This window comes from Nymphalis io, chromosome Z (assembly GCF_905147045.1).
Source record: "Nymphalis io chromosome Z, ilAglIoxx1.1, whole genome shotgun sequence".
NCBI lineage: Eukaryota > Metazoa > Arthropoda > Insecta > Lepidoptera > Nymphalidae > Nymphalis > Nymphalis io.
In genome coordinates, this window is record NC_065918.1 from 10847697 (window position 1) to 10870036 (window position 22340).

Genomic DNA, 22340 nt, shown 5'->3' on the forward strand with positions numbered 1-22340 from the left:
GGTGGCAGCGAAGGTTGGCAGAAATTGTTTTGCACAGACTTGGTCAGACGCCAGAAGCTACGGGAGCCCCTAGGATGCGAAACAAGGTCATGACCAATCTGTACAATGCGCTGTGCATCCGCTCTCGTGTATCCCTTTCTACAGGACTTGGAATTTTTATTATAGTTTGCTTATTTAATTAAGTTATGATTGTATATTCAAGTTATGTCCCATGTTACTTATACCGGTAAAAATACCGGATAAATTAAATACTAAGTCTCGTGTAGTATTTAATTAAAGTTGAAAAGTAATATTTATAATAAAAGTGTTTTATAGATCGATTGATAACGTGTGATCGACATAAGATATGTTCGCATTGTACATAAGTTTTTGTTAAATAGAAACTGTGAAGTTTTTCCTAACTACTTTAATACTTAAAAGGTTGAGTGTTCCCTGTCAAGTCACTCGTACGCCCCTCGACCCGCGTACGCTCCTCGTTAGCTTCCACCTCTTCAAACTCGATCGCGTTCACGTATTAACGTAATTTAGGGCTTTATATTAAGTTAACCTGGATAGTGTTCACCACTGCCACTACTATCGAATTAAAATGAGTAAGAAGCCACGGTATTAATAACATGTGTACTCTATCTGTCTATTTATAACCCTTTAGAATTTGTGAATAATCTCATAATATTATATAAGGTTGATTTAGGATAATTACTAGTTTAATCGTATGTGTGTGTGTTTTTCGAAAGGGTTAGAATAGGCAAATAAATTATTTATGTAATAGTTAAAATTAGTACCAAGTTAATAGCTTAAAATTGTAATTGAAATTCAATGTAGCTTATAGATTTTATTGTTAAATAACTTGTCGTTAATTAATATTTTGATAAAAAACTAAGCTACGTAGATGAATGAAGTGAATTTTCTTTCTGTCCGACACGATTAAAACCTAAAGGTCCAATTCAACTTCTCGTTTCTATAAGTAACGATTGTATAAAACGTTACAAATTGCAAAACTCAAATATAATTTTTTGTCACAATTTAAAGAATCTTCTAGTAAAGCGTAACAAAGATAAAACGAATGGCGTATAAACGAGTCTCTTGCATCCATTATCCGAAGAATATTTAAATTTCGTTACGCGCACAGCCGTCAACTAAGAGACTTTGATGTTGTTTGTACCATAAACATCACAAACGTTGCATTTTCCAAAGCATTCAAGATTACATCGTTTTGCACCGCGTCTACATATAAAGTGCATATTTCTATTCTAGAGCACATTTTACAAGAACTGCGTTAAGGCTAAATAGGTATTACTTTATTCTTAAAGCATAAAATATTATATACATAAGAAGTGAGGTAAAAGATAAGTATATCAGTTAATATAAGTATTCGGTGATGTCAAACATAAATAGCTTCGACTAAAGCAAAATTGTAGTCTTAAAATGCCTACTGAGAATTTAAATTTAGTTATTCGTAGGCCTAATTTATATTTCGAACCGATTATTTTTATTGTTAATTTTATAGACATGTACCTAAGTGTAATGATATCGTATTTAATTAATAAAAAGAGATGAGATGAGATGCATGAATGAAAATATATTTGTAAATGTTTTAAATGAGGCTGAAATATAAATATACACTTTATCTCGGGTATGAAATCCATTTTCCTCTCTTGTCATCTTCTCGGGAAATAAGAACTAAATGTTTATGTAAAACGAATACGCAAATACAATATAAGAATCTTAATGAAAGTCTTTTGTGTAGCAAAAGGTGGTGGTAGGGCTTTGTGCAAGCTCGTCTGGGTAGGTACCACCCACTCATCAGATATTCAACCACAAAACAGCAATACTTGGTATTGTTGTGTTTCGGTTTTAAGGGTGAGTGAGCCAGTGTAATATCAGGTATAAGGGACATGACATCTTAGTTCACAAGGTTGGTGGCGCATGGACGTTGGTAACCAACTACCATCAGGTGGCCCATATGCTCGTCCGCGTACCCATTCTAAAAAGAAGTAGGGCTACTCAAACTTGTATATGCGTTGTCTGTACTCTAAATAATTACAAACGTATACTGATTATTCTCCAACATCTTAAATTCATTATCTTGAAAGGCACAAGGAAAAAGATTTGAAAAATGTCCAATTGCTTTAACAATATACAATTTCTAGTTCCGCCCGTGATTACGACCGCGTGTGTGGGGCGAGGCGGGGGTCCGGAAATTAAGTAAATTATTTTTGACTTTCTGCAACTTCTAAAACACTACATAACTTAGTGTGCTCTAACGAAGGTAAAATATTTAACTGAGATAACGATGAGACCAACTTACGACTCTTCGCTCGTGCATTAATTCAACAGCCAATGTTTCATAAGAAAATTGTGGTATTCATTTTAGAAAATCGTAATTTGTATTTACGTATACATATATAATATAATTATGTATATATATTTAAATAGTTATAGATGGATTATGTTGAAGTTACTTTATTTTACATTTTTAAAATTAAATCAGTGTTTTTGCCTGTTCATTTAAATATTGTTAAACACGCTGTTGCATTTCTGAAAAGCTGTATATAACCAGCATGTAATATGAATGAATGAATGAATGAATGAATGAATCTCTTGATTGGGAGCTGGTTCTAATCGAAAAATGAGGTTGAGGAATCTAATTTACATGAACCTCGCGGACACGCCCGCTTAGATTATTACCTACTTAGTGAATGTGTAAGTATATACCATTTATTATTTACGTCCCAATAAGAGTTGCGCAGAAAATATGAAATGATCATAATCTAAGTTGAATAACATGCATTCTAATTTACTTTACATTTTGAATTGAATAATTAAGATAGTATAAGGAGCGAAACTACTTTACTCAAGATATATGTTATTGTTTACAATTCAAAATATAAAATGATTAAATTACTATTAAGCAGTGATTTTACTTTAAAAAGCACCCAAAACATGCAAATGATACTTCACATAGAGCCAGTTGAATGAAATATTTAAATATATATTCTAGGGCTATCGCGACAGCTTAGACCGGAAGTTGAGTGGCAAAGCGTGCCATAGATTTCTGAGAGGCTTACTAAAGCGTACGACACGAAAGTTACATCTAAAGCGTATGTAAGTGTCGGGCACCTGGGTATCTGAAGAGCGATTTCGTCGAGGCTGTCGACGGGCGCGCTGAGAGGCCGCTCAAGCAGCCGCGATGGGGCAGTGAGCGTGTCGGAACTCATGTTTCGCGTATCATTCGAATTTCTGTTTTGCTTCTTACGGTTTTCTTCAGCGCGACGAAGGTTGTGAAAACGGTAGAAAAATATCGACATTATATTCGACGCAGTTCCTTTGTTGCGTCTTTACATACTTTACATAACTTTGCAATAAATTACTTCATTTACTTAATTGATGTAACCAAGTAAAGTTAGGTAGTTGTGGAATAAGTCACTAATGAAATATAATAAATAATAAATCACTAATGTGTCTGTAGTAACGAAAGTATACAGTTAGAAGAGTTCTTTGTTTGTGTTAATTCCCTTTTCACCATAATATATTCGATGAGCATGAAATTATTTGCTGAACTATAGATATAAAGATGTATAATATACTACAATCGCCCTAAATTTAGTACGATAATTTGACTTGAGTATCTTGGCCTAATAAAATTCCACCTGTGCAGAACTTCTCCTCCATATTTTATAGTGTCTACCATTGCATTGTCCGATATAGACGCATACTTGCATTTATGTGTTTATTATGTATGAATATATAAATTGTAAATATCTATTATATAAAATAGGTGAGGCCGCTTAAGTATTTTTATTTACTATCACATACACTTATGTTAATTAATGCTCTTATAAAAGTTCAAAATTACCATGTCACGAAAAAAATATTTTGAATGTTACTTTCCAGATTTTAATGACGATGTTACCACGCAAAAGCTTGCAATAATTGATGCACCCTTTTTGTTTATTCTCGTAGAGAACACTTAATGTCGAAGCGCAGACGTCAAATGTCAAGAATACCTCGGTGGCATGCGACGGAGTAGCAACCTTATATCTATATAAATTTAACTAATTTTAAATACAATAAACAAGAAAAAGTCCTAATTCTCAAAATTCAATGGCGTTGGTTTTGATGTATATTGCAAATACATTGCTTATGTTTTATATTGGTTATTTATTCAATATTTTTCGACATATGTATATATATAGGCAGCCTTAGCAACTAGTACAATAATTTATGAAATTAATTCCTTAATTTTACGTATTGAACTTTTTAAATTAAGCTAAAAAAATATTTTTGATATAAATATTACAGTGTATTTGCTACCATAAATATTCTTTTTAAGAGCAAAAAGTTCGAAAAAATAAGAAGATAAATAAATAATAGCCAGACTATATATGGTAACGAACTCTAGATGACACAGAGGCAATCTCTTAGAAGACTATGCGTGTAGGTATTTTAAAGATCAATCAACCAGGGAAAGCGCAACACAGAACGATAAATTTTCTAGTTTTACTCTCAACTCTATCAGGAAAATCTATTACTAAGACATTTTTATTATTAGTTGATTTAATTAGCGCAAAATAACGTATATTTAATGGAAACTAAAATTAGGCATCTATGAAATTGTTAAAAAAATAATCAAAGAAAAGTAATGTTTCTAAAAATAAAAAAATCTTCGAATTTTCTTAAACCTACCCAAATAAATAAAATTGAAGTGACTGTGATTTCAAAATAACTGCCTCTTTTAAAGTTAATATGGCTATTTGCTAAATACCAAAACCAATACAATCATTTTTTAATTTTTGTCTGTAATTTTATTAATCTTTAAAACGGTAAATATTACAAATTAAATAACTGAATTATTACAAGATGTATTTTAAGATTCTTTTAGTCTTTACCTTAACATGACCCTCAATTCCTACAGATTTATTTTATGATGTGCTCGAGGAGAGTTTTCCTTCCAAGAACATCATGAGAATATTCATTCGAATTTCAAAGTGTGTAGTTCCCTCTTAACGTGTGATTCCCCATGACAATAAAGAAGTTCCAAGGCCTGTCGTTGGACATGGCCGGCATTGATTTTAGCGAAAACTGTTATCACATAGACATTTTCTACGTTGCATGCTCCAGAGTAAGCCTTGCGAGTGACTTAGAAACCACCTACAAAAGACAACACCTCAAGCGTCTTTTACAAAAAAGTGCTTCGATTATTAATTATGAATAAAGTTTTCAGTGAGTTGAATAGTTTTGCTTAATCTGAGTTGGATAGGATAAAAAAAACATATTTGTACGCTACCTCATTTATTTAGTATTAACTAAATCCTACGGCGTAGATGACCGGGTATTTATTTGATTCGACAGAATTCAACAGATCGGAAGATATGTATAAAATATTTTTTCTCCCATTTAAGTCACTATTTATTAACAAACATTATTAGTCAAACTACAGGGAATCACAGTAGATTCATTGATAATTATTAAAAGAATAATCATCAATCTAAAATATAAAAAACCCTTAATATGCTTTTTAACCAGAATGTCATTTCATGTTTCATATTTTAAAATCACCGACTTCCAAACAATCATTTATCCTTTACTTACAATTAAGCGCGAGCGAAGCCGCGGGCAACAGCTAGTCGAGTAACATAATTGAAGTGATATAATATTTTTAACAGAAAAAAGATAGTAAATTTATCTGTTAGAATGTGTGTTACGTAACAAAGAGAAGTTGGATTTAAGTTAGATTGCCCCGAAGGCCTTTTCCGATATGGCCGCCTGCTTTTTTTATAACACTATGTTACGGGATATATTTCTCTTAATCTCTTGTTTGTTAACAGATCTTTTTAGCATTTGTGTTAAATTTATTTATTAAATAGAATACAATATTCTTAAAAAATCAACATCTTTGAATGAAAAAATGAGAATAACTTGTAAACTAACTTTATATTAATTAATAGTAAGCTAAACTTTTAAATTGAGGTGCCGTCAACATTTTTGCGTCCTCAAGCCTTAATGCTCCATCTTTTCAATTTGTAAATACATCATGTTTCAAGTGTTAAAAATTTAGTGATTTACAAGTATATTTAATGTAAATAGTATAGTTTCATTAAATGCACAAATTCTATTTTGTTACTAATTTATCTTAAATATCCGTAGTTATATTTTTATAATAAAATTATTATGGGTGCCAACTGCCAATATACATTATAGTTTTTGGTTGACTGTTACTGAGACTACTGAGACATCGTATTATGAGAGCTTTTCTTTTAATTTTGAGTGCGGATAACTTAGGGCTTAATTAACATCGAACCTAGCTGCCCCATCTATCATAAATTTGTGTAATGTTTTAATGGTGGTTTGAAAATATTGTTTCGAATTAAAAAAATCGTCTTCGTATAGAAATAAGTCTAAGTACGAAAGGTGAACGTGATTATTTTAACCCTGCACCAAAAATGTGTACAAACAACATGTGAAATTAAAAAAAACGCAAAAAAATAATAAATGATTAGAAACGTTCCATAATTAGTTAAGCATTATACATAATTTAAATACTAAAAAGAAATAAAAATAAAACTGTTATTAAACAACTTATAACTAGTTCAAAAAAAAGTTAATACATACTTTAAAAAGGTACAAAAACTTATTAACCACAAAAATAGAACTGTATTTGGGCGTATAAATAGGCTACTACAGTCCCACTATTTCAATAATAATTTATTATTATTACATTACATATTTAATATTGTTTTTGGTTTACCGTAGAAATTTGAATATAAATTTGAGTAAAACCTTATAATCCGTACTTTTTGTTACCTTCAGTTTTTTCATAGTGAATTTTGAAGGCGTGGCATATTTGCGTACATAATTTTTAATATATTCTATACAATTTTTAAAAAACAAAATTTTATTTCGACCTCATTATTTGATACCTATGAGAAAAAAATAACACCAAAATCAATCCAAAATTGACTACAACAGTTTTCGTATAGTAGAAACGAAACTGATGCTATAGGGTTTATTTTAGTCAACGGTACGAAACCTAAAAGTCGAGATTCATTCGATGAAAGCTAGACATAAAAACATCGAATTATAAGTACTTTTTTTAATATCGTTAAAAACAATTATTGTGAAACGTCGAAAAAAAATCTATGTTAACTATTGTTGAGTTCTTGCAAATAGAAATGGCTACATGTAATCAACATTATATGTGCTAAGGAAAATATTAAGTAAGCACACGATTCGAATAGTTTTTTTAAAAACTTCCATTAAATCGGTCTTTGGCATTGACAATTAGTTGCATATCATCATATATTTAATGTTTGCTATTAGTAATCCAATTTAATTATTGTTATTATAAGTGGACAGAATTTCACGTTTTCGGTTTGCGACACTAGCAAAAAATGGGCTGTGTATGTAGGTGTGAATTTCAAATTTTGTCTACCGCACCATCGAATCACCCAAAATCGGGACGCTGCTTGTCTCGAGCGTGAGATTACATTTCAGGCTAAGCATCGACACGTGCCGCCGAAATCGGGATCTTTGAAAACGATGCTGGTAATATTAAATTACTTTGAGCAACAACATCAAAAAAATTGACCTATATATCATTAAAATAGCATTAGGGTCGTTAGTTACTTGCAAAGCAAATAAGTATGTTATTTAATATATAATTAAACATTATAATTTTTATTATATTCACAAAACCATTCAAGCCATATTTAACTAGCTTCTACCCGAGTGATCTATTTAATGGTTATAAAATAAAATTAAACTGTCTATGTTATTATGCATCAAAGTAAAAGTCAATTTTGTTTTAAATCATTTACAATATAAGATATTCATATAATACTAATCTAATTATTTATGAGTTTAAAATTAATTAGTACGTTTTTTTTCCTTTTCTTTAAATTCGATAATCGCGTAAACTTGACATGTCATGTCACAAAATTGATTGTCTTGTATGTATTGCAATCGGGGTCGGCTCTCATTAGTGAAAAGTTCCATTGTATTGTGCCTACACCATTTCGACTCCGAGTTGTATGTTAAAATCATTCTTTTATTATGGAAACGGGTCAAGAAACAAGCAACTTTGTAGTTATTTTCTCGTTAAACTTTTTTGGTAACGCTTAATTTTTAATCACATAATCAAAAAGTCCATTAATTATATCCAATTTTTGAAACTTTTTTTTAATATTAATATGAAAGTTGAATAAGTGTTTTTTTTTTATTTTTCATCCTAAATATTGCTTAAGACGGCAAAATAATTATTAATAGAGTAATACTGACACACGATCACGTCTATTTCATAGTAAAGTTACCTCGATCCTCGGTCCTCGGACCATCGACTAGATTAGATTTTAGGTGACAGCGATATTATTGTCAATAAACATACAGAAATTACTATAAAACACACAAATAACAAAATTTTCCTTTTTTATCTCGTTGATGCATTTATAATATCAGTTAGTCAGTTTCTTTGCTAATAAAGTTAATTAAGATTTGAATTGATCAAATGATGTTAACATAAAAAATACTAATTTAACTTGTTATTTGCAAATTATAGGTATTTCATACTTTTTAAGCTTCTACATTTAACGGCTTGTATTACTTTGTTTATAATTATCTGTACCTTTTTATTTTCAAATATTTTATGCTATGTCAAACATCAATGTTATATTGCTCGTTCTTAATCTTTTCCGTTATTAATCTGTGACAGCATGACCTTTCATTATGGATTTATAAAACTGTGTTCTTGGTTTGCATTTGTCGTTGGCGGAAATAATATTTTACAAACAGTGAACGTTTACATATTACAAGTAGGTACTTAATGAAATTATTAATACCTACAAAAATTGTGAAAGTTTGGTTGCGAGACAAAAGGTGGTAAGTAAAGCCACCAATTAATAATTTACGAGTACTACATAAACTTGGCTACAATTTGTGAAATAATTATGTGGAATCTTAATGTATTCCATAAATAATTTATCAACGTTACCTTTAAAATCATATTTGTAATTATTCCGATCCAAGAACTTGTATGGTTTTTTCCTTTTTCCGGCGTGTAACTAAACTATTTGAACGCAAAATACTTGTATCTTTACGTCTACGGCAGACGATTAACTGGCATTGTATTAAATACCCCAATAAAAAGTGAAACCGTTTGTCATCGGTAGATTAAATAAAATGATATGTTGTCTTGTTACTTGTATATATAATAAGTTTTATTTAAAGGTAATGTGTCAAATACAGCTATGAATCAAATAATATGATTTTAAATTAAGACGAACACCCTTTCAACACTTGTATGTTATATATTAACTAATAAATAATATAATATATTATAAATATAATTTATTAACCTTAGTATTAATATTCAACGTGGAATGTAATATTCTTAGATATTGATCGTTATCATGGTGTTTGAACATAAACATTCGTGCGTATTAGAGGTATATTATATAGAGTAACATGTAAGAAGCCCGGCAGTGACGGCAAAAGCGTGGTGTATGTGTTCTCGTTGCTATGTCGTAAGGACGTACGACGGATACTACGTTGTAGCAGTAATATTTCGTCTATTCTTTAAAGATAAAGCGGTCATTTAAATTGAATCATAGGGCGATTGTAGTATAATCATTCATTAATACCATTTCTACTAGTATAATTTAATTACCTTTTTTGTTTAAATATTAAGTCTATATTGTTTACAGTTAAAAGTCTACAGACTGTTGAATAAAAATTGGTTTCAACAAAAGTGGTGGCTAATTTTTCTGTCCTAATAAATCACTCGTTTAAATTAATCGGAGTGTAAAATTAGACGGCAATTCCTTAAGCAACCCAACGTTGTATCGGCACTTGATACACTGTTATTAGCGACAATAAATTCGCCATAATGGTTGTAAGGTATAATGAAGTGTTTCACTTGAAGTGTATTCGTAAAAATGAACGCATCTATCATTACAGTTTTTATTATCCAACTATAAATGAGTGAATAAATATCAAAAGGATATATGTAAAAATATAGTAAATGTGATGACATCGTTTCGGTGAAAGTTTTAGGCTAGGTTTTTTTTTAATTTGATATGGTTTCTTACTAATAATTAGAAAGACAAAAACAAGTGTTGCATTTGTGTAGCTAAGTGGCTGCAAACTTCTAAAGAAAAGAAGAATGTGTCTGGGATGGCGCGTCGCTGTACAATGGACTTTTTCTTTTCTACTTGTTCCATATACTTGACCTCGGAAAATTTTGATTCAGAAATACTTCCATGCGTTCTAAAAATGATTTATGATTTAGCAAATGGCTTTGAAGCATGTGGATAGCTACATGTTTTAGAAAAGTAATAATTTTTCATCCATTATTATTATATTATATATATGTATAATTAATTTATTGTCGATGATATGACGATTCGATTACAACACTATTTTCTACTTTACTGAAAAATCAAGACAAATTAGCATTCGGTGCGTCGACTAATAAATAAAAATTGACATTGCCATAAACGAATTTGTTATACAAACCCGCTGCGTCCGTAAATGAAAAATATATCGTCGTCTAATTCGTCGTCCATAACAGCAACTCGCCATCCAGTTCAATTATAGTGTTCCGAAATGTTAAAGTATATAATTATTAAAAAATATGTAAGTATGTAGTTATTAAAATATATGCGTGTGAGTACCTACAGAGCGATAAAATCGTTACTCAACAAGGGTAACCATAACAAGCTAAAGAGCGTTGATCGCGAATAACCCGACACGGACGAGAATGCGCGTGGTAGAGCGCGTGTTGCGGCGTCAGTGCGTGGTGCGCCAGCAATGCCGAACGTGATTTGAGCTTTGAGTCCGCTTGCGAGTCGCCACGAGATGCCCTTCCTACCGCTCCCCGGCCCACCGTCCTGCACACCCCGTCCCATTCCTCTCACCGATAGTATCGCTCTCCCCGCATGTCCCCTCTGGCTGATCTCGTCACACCTTGATCCTTCACCATAGATGACTTTCCTATTACGATAACTTTTGTTAGCTAACTTTAGTCAAGTTTTAATAAAAGTATCCTAATGAGTTACTTTAGACACATTAACAAAAATGTATAACGGTAATGTTAAAAACGTAATTTGTTAAGTTTTTATTTTTATTTACCCACTGCTCGTAAAATAAGTGTTTATGCTGTGCAATACTTTAACCAACTGATTTAACACTTGCCAACCGATCTATTCCGCCGTGCTGCGCTAATGCATCGTAAAACACGCCCCGTATATTTTTTCACGAAGTATAAATGGAAATATATACTTAAAACGTTTAACACTTTATTAATTTATGTATGTATTTAAAATATGTATATAATCTATAGAAGATATCATTAATACTCCTTACAAAAAATTTAGGTTAAAAAACTTAAGACTTCATTACGATTGTCACGCCACGCACCGCTATATGTTTGTTTTTTAAATATTTTTGTTTTAAACATGTAAATATAGAACAACAATATTGCATCGTAATTAAAATTAACAAAATATTTTACATTTATTTTATTTTATTTACATATATTATTTATTTTACGGCAATCAAAAACAATAATATTCAATGCTCGTGTTTATATCTTATTTTAAATTTATATTATATCGCGCCATCTATTTTTACATTAGGTAAATATATGCATTTGCTGTACTATTTCCTAATAGTTCCTTAATAATTTGGTATTATTTTATATATACGGTTACCGTTAACACCTTAAATCGAATTAAAAAAAAATTAAATCAATATCTAAGGAATAAATCAGTTGAAATATCAGTCTCAATAATTATACCTACCTAATTCTATAAAGTTTTAAATATTACAGTACATATATGATAAAGATAATACTTAAAAATGTTTGCACAAATAATGGAGCGTTATAATTAACTATTGATCTACCAAAATATAACGTTTTTGGTAGTCAGGAGCGCCGAACTTTTTAAGTCCATTCTCGCTGATGTCGTTTTAGAAAGGCCAAATTCAATCAGTAAGTGATTGCGAGAAACGTAATAGGGATGAAAATTTGAGAACGCATATATTAATTTATATAAGACCTGTATTCTAATCAACTATATTTAAATTCACTATTCACTTTCAACTCAAAAAAGGTAAGTTGCATACATCGATAAAAAAAATTATGATAGTAAATCATTAATGGTTTTCTGTTTCGCTTCTGCTAACTTTGAATAATGTGTTTTTATCAAATTTCAGGAATAAATTGAACTATAAACAAAAAGTAGATAAAAGTTCGCTAGGCTAAATAAAGTTACCACGATATTAAGAGAAATACCCTACTTTCAAAAAATTTTAACTTTTCCATTACGATGTCACTAATTAGTTGTAATATTACTTTTTTTTGTTTTTTCAACGACTACTAATTACGAAAAATGCTTACCATATATACAGCTAAAAATGTATGAAACAACATTTTATGATTTGTCATGTCATTGACATGTCGACTACATTTGCAGTGGAGATTTACCATTGTCCCTTACGTTCCAAACTGAATTGATATTCACAGGATGTTCGAGGGGGTCATGACCTAGTTGCACCTACAAATATCTTTATTAGAGAGTCCAAGCGATGTGAACTCGATCTAATAACAGAAAATAGCTAGCTGTACGAACAAAAATAGCCTAAACTTAAAATTGATACATTCAGTTTGAGTATGATAACAAGTATGACAACGTTATTGAATAACAAAATGACAATGTATGTGTTTGTTACATAAGAAAACAGCGTTTTTATTTAATACAATGAAAATATTATTTTTTTCATGAAATGTGTGAATTTAACTCTTTTGTTTATTGTTATATTATAAGACTTTTTAAAAACTTATATGTCACTCGAGAATAGATTTTAATCTTCAAATCTTCTTAACGATATAATTAGCGGTTTAATTGATAAAGTGTTATATAAACCTTTTTTTTTGTTCGTATTTTTATGAAATATGTCTTAATTCAAATTTCATTTTGATATTTCTCTATCTCTTAGATTTCTTTTTCAAATAAAGCAAAATTTAACAAAGGGCTAGAATGCATACATTTTACAACAACAAAAAAAAAAAGTTATGTTACGTATTGCCTCGAGGCAGATTTAAATATCTATACTTATTCGTTATTTATGTTCGCAGGCATACCTAATTTTCACCCAATTTACGAATAGACATATTTGCTATATATGTATATATAAAATTAACATTTGTTTCTGCTCGTACTCAAAGTTCTCGTATGTGCAAAGTTTATAGCACTCGAGTCATATCGGATAACTGTATACAAAAAAAAAACAGGCTTTGGGCTTTGCCTCCCATGCCGTATATTACCTAGTCTTATTTCATTATATTTTTATCGAATTATTCGCACCAACAATGAATTTACAGACCTATTAAAGATCATAAATACATGTGGTTGGTTCTGTGAACACATCACTTACAGGTCTGCACAACACTTAATATTTTAATGAGTACAAATCATAAAGTAAATATTAAAAAGTATAAGCTACAAAATTATCAAAATTACAAAAAAGACATGTAAAATATAATTAAATATTATAACTGTTAACTTAGAATGTCAATAGACAGTCACAGAATAAAAAAAAAGAATGACAGAAGGTTTGATGTAAGAAAAAAAGATGGACTTTTAGGCGGATCTTGGCAAGAAAAGGTTTTAGACAAAAACGACGCTGGAAAACGGCTTAATATACTATTTTGCACGTGGATGAGGAAAAGGGAGTTGACAGTTGCGGTGACTCGTTCGAGTGATATTATTTAATTTAAGTATTTTTTATATGTTTATTTTGATGATATTTCATTATTTATATAAAGTTACTACGTTAATTACTTATTACGTAATGGAGAAAAGGAATTAATATTTTACTTCTATTCATCAATATTTAAATTAAAGATATGCTGTTAAGGTCTCTTATTAATTATAACAGGTTAGTTTAGGTAAATAAGTAAATAAGTTAAATCATATTAATTTTGTTTTATTATTTTTTATAGTTAAACACTTTTAAAAGGCTTGATCGATTTAGATCATGTATAAAGAAAGGAAAATAAAGGTCCATCTCTAGGATATAAATAATTTTATATGAATAAACCAAAGTGATAATCACAAGCTGAATTTAGAACAATAACAATACAAACATTAAAACAAAATAGGGTTACAGATAAATGATATTTGCAAATATATTTTAATTTAAATATTTGACAGTCTTTTACAGAGTCCAAAAATATGACTTGTGTCTTGGTGCGCGTTATTGGATCGAAGTGTTTAAGGTTAGTGCGATATTTCTTTATCGAAAAAAATATTTATTCCTCCCGTGGAATCTCCGAGACACCGATATATTTGTGTTATAAACAGGATAACTAACCGGTAAGGCAAACTCTAGTATACTACTATATACACGTTACACAAAATTTGATACGTTTTAACATTTTTGAAGTTTGCCGATTATTTTTATGAGACCGATTCTCTTTGCTGAGAGTATAATTTAGCATAAATTCTATATTATCTTTAACATACCAGGGCCCTAATTGTTTTTAATTCTATAAGAAGTTGGAATAATATTTTTATTTTAACTGAAGTTATATGATAACAGAAATTATATGATATGTCATTAAGTTACATTATATTAGGTACACACCATTCTTGCACTCCATTTATGTGTAACTATAAAAGAATCGGCCGAGTCTGCAAGTTATGTAACTTCTCTGAATAATTTAAGATCGTCTGCAAACAACAGACATTTACTATAACATTACAAAAAGAATAGGACGTGATCAGCATTGATCTTGAGGTACGCCAGATGTGACGATCTGTAGTCTTGCTTTGCTTCCGGTTGAGTTAAGTAAGAATTAAACCATTTTAAAAATTGACCATCAGGGCCTTTTTATGATAATTTGTGAATAATTACGATCGACCTTGTCAAATGCAATGCTAAAATGTTTGTATACGATATTAATTTGGACCCAAGTTCATGTAGTTACATATATCATGAATTAGATTACACTACATTACTTACTTTAGATTTATTAGAACAAAACGCACGTCGTTGCTGGGCTTACTGAGATTTTATTTGAAAGGTGAGAATTAAACATACCAATGACTCAAATAACTACGAAAATATTGAGAGTTACAGATATAGGACGGTAATATTTTGCTTCCTTGAGAGCTCCGTTTTGCTTGTGTTCTGGTATAACATTAGCAACTTTGTAATCAGAATGAAATGTTGAGAACTCTAATGAGCAATTTATTAATAATTTGAGTGACAATCCAAAGCTAGTTAAAATATATTTTTATAAACAATGGAGTAACCAGACCGTCAGGTCCTTTTACCTTTCTAACAAACCAGTTTTTTATTTGTCTAATTATGTCATTTTCAGTAAAATAGGGGCAACAGATTAAATTTTGGTGAAATTTGTTTGACATAGCAGGTATTTTATCAGTTACAAGATGCATGAAGGGGGTATCAATGAAAAATAGGATGCGAATAAATTGCACACGTTCTCTCCAGATGTCTTTATCGTAGTAGTACTAAAACTCGGTAGTACTAAAACACTTGTGTAAGACTCGTCTATGGTTTTTCTAGCTTTGTCGTCCAATAATCTATTTGATCGAGTTTTGGCATGTATTTAAGCTTCTTATATTTTCTCTTTTATAATTCTTCAGAAGTAACAGTATTTAGCTAAATATAAAATGTCTCGATTAATTCATCTTCACAGTCTATTTTTTAAATTATTTGATTTTTAAGTGAGAAAAAATCGAGGTTCAAGATTGCACATAGAAAAGGCATTTGTTTCAAAGATGGGTCTAAGCTTTTTATTTTTTTTTGGCAGCTTTTTCATTTTTACGAACTAGAATTTGACCATTACGAGACGAGAAAAACGTTACCGGTATATTTGGCTCACGAACCGGTAGATTGATATAGTATTCTAAAAGTATCATATTACACAACGTAATCGACTTCTATGTCTATTTTGTTTTAGTTTTCGTTCAGTGACTCTCATTTATAATATAGTGGCGTAATAGCTAAATATACACGTTCATATTTGTAATCTCTCGTTTAATCTGTAATTAATTTAAGAACGTATTTTAAGTAATTTATAAATCACAATATTTAATGGATATTTTGCTAACTTGAGTTTGTTCATCTTATACAAAAGTCAAAGATAAGTTTGATATACTCATCATTACGAGTGCCCATATTATAGCTTATACTTATACTGAAAGACCTTACACGAGTTTGTTGAAAAAAAAAGTCCTTGTCTCCATGAAATCAAGAGACAACATTTTCCATTTTCACGTAATATTTGTTTGAGAAGGTGAGACGTTCGCGTTATAGGTGTCTTCTGCGCACCTCAGCTTCGAATGACGTTGGGATCTTTCTCAACGACATTCTAAGAGCATGTTGCGCATACAAACGAGGTGGCGATCTTACATGCTTAGGCAAGTGTAGGTCGTTCAAAAACAGGCACCTCATCATGGACTGTTAAAATGGATCACGTTAACTATATGAAGATATGTCACCATTTTGTTATTTGTATAAATACATTTTAAATAATGTGGAATTTCACGAAACCAATATCAATATCTATTTGTAAATAATAATAATTGTTTGTTTACTCTAGATTAAAACTTTGTGTGGATTTTTTAAGGTGTCTTGGGATGGAGTCAAGTGGCTGGGTGGGTTTAGATTGATTTAGACACTGTTTTGGCCAATTTGACATTAAGTTTACATTTTGTGGAAGGTTAAAAATATGGCAGAAATGTCATATAAAGCAAGTTTTTACTTGTATGATTTACATAATAATCGACATCAAATTCTATAAAGTTTAAATATAATATTTTTAAAGAACAATTCTTCAATTCAGGATTGCAAAACAACGTTTCGGCCGGGTGTCACAGTAACGGTTTCAGCGAACAATAAATGCGGACAATGTACCAGCTACCTATCAGTATTAAAACGATAGACATATTAGATATAAATCTTTTTGGGTGACACACAAATGGTGAAATTTGAACTATCTTCCTTTGGCGACTTGTCACATGTAAGGATAATAATTGCTTTTTTATCTACTTTAACTGCTAAAAATGTGTCTTCTTATTTAACTCGCATTTGTCAGGTTCTACGAGTAAGTTTAATACAATCGTTCATAATATTTAGCCTACAGCAAGATCTTCATGGTGTTTTGTGTCTTTAAATAGGTTTGGTCGATTATGAAAAAAGGTTTGAAATTAATAATAATAGGCTGTATTAGATATCACAAAGAGCGTTCTTATTAAGCCTTTCTAAAATATGTTTGATGAGGCAAGAACTTATCTTGAGCACCTCGCCTTGTCGCATATTGTAAAGTTAAGAATCATGAGATTGCAATATGTGACAAGGTGTACATACAGAAAACCTACATTGTATACTTAAAAAAAGTTTTTAAGAATTAAAGTCAAAAGAGAGATCATTTTTAGTATGTTATATCAGTTTCCATTTGTTTTTGCAGAGAGTGTGTGCATTGCGATCAGGAACCAATCCTACATATCTAACGAAAAACCATTTCTTCTTTAAGAAGTTTATTATGGAAAAAAATCAGTATCATACAATCAGTAGTATGCAACTGTTGTTATGTGCGTTGGTAATTTTGTCATGAAATGCTTTGTTCTGTCAATATTTTCAGATCGTTTTGATATTTAAAAAGTCGTTAGAAGGTGCATTTTAAAAGGTTTCCGTTTTTTTACATGTAACTCAATTTTGTCATGAGTGGGGTAATGTAAGCAACATTAGTAAGTCTAATCAAGATTTTATAATATTTGAACTTTATTATTTTTTTAAATTAAATTTCCTTGCTTAGGTGGTGATAATAAGTGCTCTAGTAGCTAGCTTATAAGGTCGCAAAACCCGAGCTCCTGGGTTAAAACACCCATTTATGTTATTGTGTTTTTTCGTCAAGAAATTTTCACTAGCAGCCCGAAATCTAAAAGATGGCAGCATACATTTCTATGCTTCAATTATTCTTTTCTGTTTGGTCTTGATATATCTATCTATACAATGTTTATGGTTTATATTCAAGCTGATAGAAGCAACCTTTTAGTGTCATATTAAAATTTTAAACCTTATTTTGCAACAACTTGTAAAATAAAGGGACTACTTTATTGATCATTGCATTGTAACCTTGGTAAATGATGGACAACACGATTAAAAATTCATGTCCAATCAAAATAAAATTCCTATTTCGAAGTTTTTATTTGAGGGCAAAAGTCAGAATTCCTGAATTCATGTAGTTATAATTACGTCTTGCTGTTATTTCATTTGTGGCTTTGAAATGTATAAATTTTTGTTCCTCTTTGTTTACATAACCACTATTTACAGTGTGAATGTAGAAAGTGGTGTGTAATGTACATACAACTTGAATGCTACTAATCACATATTTCTGAAGTAAAAAGAAAGCTTTCAAATGGGATTGAAATTATTACAAATATTATTTTGAAGTGAATACTTCTTCAGGCTTGTTGCGTTGGTTTATAGTAGAGGATAGACTAGTGGCTTTGCGTTACCGACATGCGAATTTTAATATGATGAAATTGTTGAAAGTACACATAAATTAAAGTCTTTAAAATTTATGTATTATGTGGGTATTTATGAGTGTATTTTACGACATGTGTGTATTTTAAAGAATATAAATCTTAGATAGAGAACACGTTTCTTTTGGGACTTTATGACATTTGTTACATGCCATTGATAGCTACGACTTTACCTGGGTAGCACTCAACAATATAGATACGACAAATAAGTTAAAAATGTTGTGAAGTTGGTGATAGTTTGATTAATAAATCAAACGTTTTTCGATGATATTTGACGAACTCCTTTTCTTCTGTGAAATAAGTGCATATCATAGTCAACACTTCAAAGCCTTGTAACATCTAATTAAAACCTTAACCTTAGTGAATATCTTCAAAAAAACCGTTCTCATTTAAGTCATTGTGAAGTACTCGTAGCTAGTAGACATGTTTTAAGTATTGACAAGATCTAATTTTTTTTATTAAATAAGGTGGCGCTTCCTTACATTTTATATAATATTTCATTAATATATAATAATGTTTATTTTGTTGAATTCGTCGTTTTCATAATGTGATTTTTAGTAATAGTTTTCATCGTGTTTTCCTTTTATGACTACTACAAAACAATAATGTGTATCATTGCAACTTGCCATGATCTACGCAATGTGATTAAGACAAGTGACATTTTACGAGTACTCGCCTATGCACTAAATTGGACGATCCAACAATACATACAAATAAAAGAAATTGCCAGCCTTCAATTACGACAATTTTTTTGTAAATTTCTTTATTGTGATCATTTTTCTATCTTTGTGTGTTGTCAGAAAATTTATCTTAATACATTTCTGCGAAAATAAAATTTAACCATACTTCTAATAATTTTTAAACAAAGAGATTAAAAAAATATCACGTGTATTTAAAAAAAAAAAAATTGTTGGTTGATTTTTTCATCTACAGCTTTTGTTTGAGATAAGCTTTTCTCCGTTTTTTTGGAAATTGGTCCTAAATTCAAGATTTTATTGTACTTGAGTTTTGTTTAAAGAATATCATAGAGTAACTCCACTCCAGCTCTTGTGTAACACATTTTGGGTACCCTATAACCGCATATAAAAATATTAGCATTTACATGATGACGTCATTACAACGATACACACAATTTAATAAACTCTTCAAATATCATAGCAATCTTTTGGATAACTATACAGATAAATTAGACGACGAGTTTGTGAGCACACTTAAATATTTAGGTTAGCAGAATATAAAAATGAGGTCATGTTGTGTTGCAACTTGCAACTTTTTGAGATAGGAATAATTGTAAAGCGTGAAATCGCCTGGAAATTTAATGAATTAATATTAAATATATGCAGTAGATTACTTTCGATGGTTATGCACTTTTTATGGTATTTAACTCTATATTTTCTGTATTTCTGTATTTCTTACGATTTTGACATAATCAGTCTTAGTTTCATGTGCGTGTGTGATCATAACTTCAAATTATAATTCAATTCGGCATAAAAAGATATATCCATAATAATGTGTACATAAATAATATTTATTTGGAGCATACCCTTAACGCAGTTTTACTATAATTTCGGTCAATTTTTTATATTTTATCGCAGTCCTAATTAGTAGATGTTTATATAATCTAAGTTTATGTTCCATGTTTACTGAATATGAACTTAACAAATGATAAACACCTACTAAATGTTAAAAGCAATATTATTACCATGTTCTCATAATTGCTTTCAAAAATTTTAGTTACATCAGTTTAATTTTATTTACTCAAATACCAAAAAATAAAAATTAAATTCAAAAATATAAACTTAAAAATAATACTTGTTTGTCTTGCTTAATTAATGTGTATTACATTAGATATCGTTCTATGATAATTGGGTGTTTTTTTTGGTAATTAATTACTTTTAATAGAGTAAAGACATGTGAACTCGAGATATATACAAAGCGTCGTACCCCTCTAGTAGAAAGACTACTGCGCATGCCGCATCGCGGCAGGCGTGTTCTGTGTATCCCATGCCCGCCATGTTTATGATGCCTACGTTTATTGCTTTTTATTATGAAAAATGGTAAGTATATGTAGACCCCTTAATCAAAAATTAATGCTCCTTCTCTCTGATCTCTCCCTACAATGAATTACTATGGTTTACTCATGTGGCGCACAATTTTCCTTTCAAAAAAATTCTATCGCATGTTTGTGACCCTTTTAACAAATTCTGTCTCTATGGAATGCGAAAACATCCACCGATTGCTAATTATTATAGTATTTATATATTTAAAATTATTTTTCTATTTATTACTTACCGTTCCTCGAACTTGATGCTAGAGCGACTTATATCGCTCCAGGCGCTCATGGAGCGACCACGGCCACGGTGAAAAGCTGCAGCCGCTGCGCCTGCAAAGGTGCCCGTTGGACGGCGTTCCAATTCAACATCGGGTGGAAAGTTGACTTTAGCCGAGCCGCGTGATGACGGACCGTCGGCAGACTCTCCTCCACCTGATAACTCCATCTCGAATGGAGCGTACTCTGGTGCCTCGTCAAGATCTTGGTCACTTCCGTCACTAGCCGCTGAGAGCGCTTCATAACCGTAGCCGGGGCGGACGCCGCCGCCGGCGGGCGCGCCAACGCCGCACTCGCTGACCGCGCCCGCCCGTGATCCGGCTTCTATACGGCTCAATGACGCTGCTTTAACGGACTGCTCGCGGGCCCTTAGCGGTGACCCTCGCGAAGGAAAGTGATTTGAGTAACGCAGCTTGCTGTGACGGAACGTGGTGACTTCCTCTTTTAGATATCGAGATAGACGAAAACCTCAACTTTCCAACGTCACCTATTTCACTGCACAATTATTTATGGAGCCACCGATCAAATGAGAATGGTTCAAAAAATTATTTGTTCATAGCTTCAGCAATTAAAATAAATAAAATAAACCCGATCGTCGATGTATTTTTAACTTACACAATTACCAAATTTCACAGTTACAAATTAAAGCATCACACAATCAGTACAACTAAAATGCCACGACTTAAGACCTTAGATTAAGTAAAGGCTTGCAGAAACGCGCGTAGTGTTTGCAGGTATAATAAAAGATCGGAAACAGAGCGAAAGCCTTCGACAAAATACTATTGCTTGACTGACCTTCGAGTGTCAGATCTTTGTTAATGGGGTTAGCTAAACAAAAATGCGTATAGATACTACGTTTCATACATGAAGTAAAGAGCGTGAAGTGAGCAAAGAATGTTTAACGTGAAGTGCGCACAGATGGGTAAGGGTGGGGACTGAACACCGATCGATTTGCCTCGCCGCATTCGTTACTTTCGTTTTAGTTCGCGTTTCAGCCACTTTAACGGTATAGCGCTAATCTACCAATTAACTTAAAATATCAAACGTAAACTTTTCCAGCTAAAATTTAATATATTTTAAGATTTCCACTAAATTTTATATGATATAATTTTTTACGTAATTGTACACTTTCCTCACACTTTTGATTTATAGTTAAGTTAGTTCGTTTGATAAGTCTTTGTATATTTAATACAATCTGCCCGTTCTATTGATAAAATTAGGATTTTTAATCTGTGAAATATTAACATTCGCCAATCGATCTAATAGACAGTTAGTGCTAAGGGATAAGGCTTGGGCAATACGCACCGCGTATTCTTTCAGTCGCTTATTTAAAAATCTCGTAATATTTCAAAATAAACTGCACGGACCAGTTATGCAAAGTAATAGGCAATATTTATCAAAGTGAAGCGCTCAAAATTAATATGGTATTTATTTTGATA

At 31.0% G+C, this 22340-nt stretch overlaps 1 protein-coding gene across 4 annotated transcripts in view; it reads right to left on the minus strand.

Moving 5' to 3' along the window:
• Positions 1-21269, minus strand: part of LOC126780770 (potassium channel subfamily T member 2) — an 88771-nt gene extending 67502 nt beyond the window's left edge. For 2 of the 4 annotated variants that reach the window (XR_007670534.1, XM_050505456.1), the window contains exon 1: positions 20865-21269. Coding sequence is in view for 3 of the 4 variants with exons in the window: in XM_050505456.1 (XP_050361413.1) it covers positions 20865-21070 (206 nt within the window). In the remaining variant the exon portion in view is untranslated. The remainder of the gene's footprint in view (positions 1-20864) is intronic. The other 2 variants (XM_050505455.1, XM_050505454.1) reach the window with 1 other exon arrangement.
• Positions 21270-22340: the final 1071 nt, after the last annotated feature.